Source organism: Plectropomus leopardus, unplaced genomic scaffold, assembly GCF_008729295.1.
Source record: "Plectropomus leopardus isolate mb unplaced genomic scaffold, YSFRI_Pleo_2.0 unplaced_scaffold1088, whole genome shotgun sequence".
In the NCBI taxonomy this organism is placed as follows: Eukaryota; Metazoa; Chordata; class Actinopteri; order Perciformes; family Serranidae; genus Plectropomus; species Plectropomus leopardus.
In genome coordinates, this window is record NW_024611484.1 from 1 (window position 1) to 4,190 (window position 4,190).

The 4,190-nt window shown below is 36.5% G+C and overlaps 1 protein-coding gene and 1 long non-coding RNA gene across 2 annotated transcripts; one reads left to right on the forward strand and one right to left on the reverse strand.

The window, feature by feature from the left end:
- Positions 1-252: 252 nt before the first annotated feature.
- LOC121963324 (telomerase RNA component interacting RNase-like) lies at positions 253-968 on the forward strand (the record flags this gene model as incomplete). The annotated part of the gene is made up of 2 exons (XM_042513625.1): positions 253-411; positions 493-968. Coding segments are annotated over 2 exons (267 nt in total), but the record flags the coding sequence as incomplete, so codon positions are not given.
- A 1,126-nt stretch (positions 969-2,094) lies between these two features.
- Positions 2,095-3,444, reverse strand: LOC121963325. The gene is made up of 2 exons (XR_006107228.1): positions 2,914-3,444; positions 2,095-2,672 (listed from the first exon to the last, which is right to left on the reverse strand). It is a non-coding gene; the product is annotated as an uncharacterized LOC121963325 (long non-coding RNA).
- Between the last annotated feature and the right edge of the window lie 746 nt (positions 3,445-4,190).

Consider the following 4,190-nt stretch of genomic DNA (forward strand, 5'->3'; position numbering starts at 1 on the left):
TTCTTTTAATTATTATTTTTGTGATCATCTTTGTTACTTTTTAGTAATTTCCTACTTTTTTGGGGGTGATTTTTATGTTTTTGAAAGAAATCAAGCCAATCCACTCAGGTTTCGAAGAGTTAATTGCCTGTTGCATTTCTCACACGATTGCAATATTTTTTGTGGCAGCATGTAATATTGATAAACGAGTGAAGACTAGGGATGCTCCTGATTGATGTTTTCACTGGTGGTGCGGCAAAAGACTAAAAGTAGACTTTCTGCTCTGGTGTAGTCTCCTTCATTGACAGTCCGTCTACAAGGGCTCCTATAACGGTTTCAGTCTTCTATCCCCTAACCCAGGTGGGGAAGCGCAGAGGCGGTGTGTTCCTAAAGACCGGCATTGTTGCGAAGAAGCAGAAAGACGACACAGAAGTAAGTTTTTTTGGCGACGAGTCAATTTAAATTGTTTCTTTTGACTTAAACGTTAATCGCTCTGTGCTTCCTCTCCTGCAGGCTGAGCCAGGCAAGAGCGATGCCTGGTCAAAGTACATGGCCGAGGTAAAAAAGTACAAAGCCCACCAGTGTGGCGACGACGATAAAACCAGACCGCTGGTCAAGTAGGCTGCAAGAGGCGAACGTGAAGCGATTTTTTTAAGGGGACAGCCATCTGGGAGAAGCTGCGGGAGGGCCGGCCAATCCTGACCTTCTCATACTGCCAGTTTAAGTTTCCCTTCACAAACTGCTTAGATCGACAGGCCTTTTACCCCCTTTTTTGTATTGTTTTTGTCTTTGCTCGTTACTTGTTGGACTCTGGTGAATCTGATCGGCTGTTTAAAAGTGTTTCAGAATCTTGGTGTTCATTATTGACCATTATTCTCTGTAAATGTTTTCAGATTTGTCACATCTGGGTTAATTTAGGGTTCATTAATAGTTGGATTTAATTTTAATAGCCAAATCCAGGTGTCAATTAAATCTACACTGCCCATGAATGTGTGGTGTTGTGCCTCAGTTTTTGTTACGGACACGACCTCAATACAATTCAAGACTCTTTTTTTTTTTGTTTTTTTTAAAAAGATTTTTGTGAGCTATTGGGTGCCCAAAATTACTTTTTAATGCCGCTCAGAATAAAGTTAAACAAGCAAAAAAACATGTTATGTTACAGTATAAATTTGGGTAAAATTAGACTCTTTTGTTTTTGAGAAATTGGTTTTAGTTTTTCAGTAAAAGTTAATTTTATCTACGTCAAATGATGAAAAAACTCTTTAGAGTGGAAGAAAATCAAAATATTATCATAAAAGTATCTATTTGATTTACCAACAGAAGTGAAAAATGTGAGATTTCACTGATTGGACTTCTATCATGATTCGTTCAAGAAAAGGAATTTATAAAATTATTCAACAAAAAAATAGATGTTAGGAATTATTTTGAGATTTTACATACAACAGAAAAAAGGATTCATAAAATCCTACCTCCTATGTCTGAGTATTTTTATGACTATTAAGATTAAATTAAGTCTTACTTTGTGTGAGATTTTACTACTTTTATTCCTATCATAATGAATTTATGATTTTTATTTTTTTTTAAATGAAAAATGGATATACCAGTCATTTTGAGATCATACATGCAACATCAGAAAAAAATGATTTATAAAACCCTACTTCTGATGTCGGAGTAATTTAAGGACTTTTGAAATATTAATATAAGTCAATTACATTTTTTCAATTTTGTTTTTTACTGCTTGGATTACTATCATGAGTTTATAAAAACTAATTAATTAGATTTAACAAAAACTAGATATTACCAATTCTTTGAGATTTTATGAGTCAGAAAAACCTCCCACATCTGAGCATTTCTAAGACTTTTGAAATATGAATTTAAGTAGATTTAATTTATTTTTTAATTTTTTGAAATTAATTTAAATCAATTAATTCAGTGCTTTTTAAAGACTTTAAGGGTCAGAGAAAACCCTGTTTTTAAAACTTGCAGCATCAGTCTGACTTTAATGCAATTAGACCTTATGGGTATTTTTAAAAAGTCTTGCTTTGAAGGGAAAGATTTTAATTAAAAGTAGGTTTGAGTTCTGTACAGAATCAAATTCAAGTACAATGAAAAAGCTCTCATTGAAAAAAAGGTTCATTCTATTTGCAGTTTACATTTCTTACAGGTATCAGTGATAATTACATTATGATAAAAACAGCACCGAAAAGACACACTGACCATGCATCAGAGAGGGAGGCACACAGAAGGCACACTTTCAGTCCCACCTACAAACACACACACGCGCGCACACACACACGCACGCACGCACACACACACACACCTAAAAATCCCATTCACTCCTTCTCCCTGTCCACAGTGATATAGGTCTATCTTGTAAACATTGACAAACTCTATTTGTCATTTCAATTAACAATTCTATGAAGAATAGTATTTCAAAGTTATCAAATCATTTTTAAAAAAGTTATATTTAACTGTGGTATTCATGAAAAGTTGAGCTCATCTTTTCAGATCTCAAAAAGAGTGACCCGGTTCAAAATTTCAGACCCTAATTACAAGCGGCCTGTCCAAATTTCACCCACGTTTCATCCTGATTTGTCATTTCGTCAGACAGCGGCGTCCCCGCCGGGGCGATGACGTCCAGCTGCATCATAGAGATTTCCTCTTGGCGTCTCCTCCCTGGCTTTGACTGACATCTGGGACAGAGAGAATACAGCTCTTACCAATTTCACTGTTAAAAATACGCTGTGCTGACAGATAAAATGACTACATTTATAAAAAAAAAAAAAAAAGGCATGCTGCCACCGACAAGACGAGCAGAGGACAGAGAGGACAGGACGACCCGAGACAGAGAACACCAGACACTTGAGAAGAGGAAGGCAGGGGAGGGACAACACGGAGCAGGCGTTTGAGGGCGGAGCGAGGGTCAGATTTTACCTGAGAAAGCGAGCTGCAAGTGAGGAGGCAGAGCAACCTGAGACCCTGACTGGAGACTCTTATACAGATCTGAGGAGACAGGACAGGGGGACAAGAAACAAGGGGGGCGGGGACGGAGATGAGGGAGAGACAGGTACCAACAAAAACAGGGAGGAGAGAGAGAGCCGGATGGGACAGAGGTGAAGGACGACAGCCAGACGGAAAGAAGAGGAGGAGGGTAAAGATAAGAAATAAAGGAGAAGTGTTTCACAGGTGGGAATGTGCAGAAAAAAGGAGAAATTTGGGGAAATGTAGCAAACAAAAATGGAATAATGTCAAACAGGAGAAAAATCACAAGCTTACATCTGACACACAATATGGTGATCAAACAAACGACGTTATAACGTACGACATAAAACAAAGCCTGCACAGGAACGCCCGAAACGAGCAGCGAGGCAACGCCCGCCTGACGCTCGGCCACTCTGGAGCCAATCGGCTTAATTTCTTTAAGAGACACGCGAAGGCGCAGAGCAACTTATGAAATAACGCCCAAAAAATTAGCAAAAAATTAGCAAAAAAACAACAGAAAATTACCTGAAAAATATCAAGAAGAAAAAACGAAAATAAAAGTTTAAAAAAAGGGAAATTACCTGAATAAACGTAGCTTTTTTTTTTCTTTCCCTGAACATTTTTTCCGTTTTTTTTTATATATATATATTTTTAAATCTACTAATTTCTTGCAATTTGTGGAACATTTCTTTTCAAGTAGGTCATGTTTTTAAAGAATTTGAACCAATGTGCTCAGTTTACAAAGGGTTAAATAAAAAAAACACCAATTTAAGCCCTATTCCATAAAAATGAGGGTTGTGCGAAGGGTAATTATGAAATTATAATAATTTGTTCAAATGTTAAATGTAGTTTTTGGTAAGAAAGCTCAAAAAATACATTTGTTTGAAGGAGAAATGAGTTTGTTTTCACAGTAATATGAAACAAATATTATCGAGAGAATTATGATGCTTTATGCATAAACCAAATTACTGTGGAGCTGCGTTTAAACTTCCAGGCAAACAGCTGGACTTTCAGCCGTTACTGTAATGTTTAACCCTTTGGGACTGTTTGGTGCATTTTATGTACTTTTTATTCTTCTTTTTTTTAAAATAATTTTGGCTGTGCTCATGCATATGGCACACATTTTGGCAAGGATCGTGTCATTTTCTTTTTAAAACTTGAAATGTCCAGCTCAGCTCTTAAAATAAGTTTAAATACACTGTGGAAACTATATTTTTTCTATTCACACC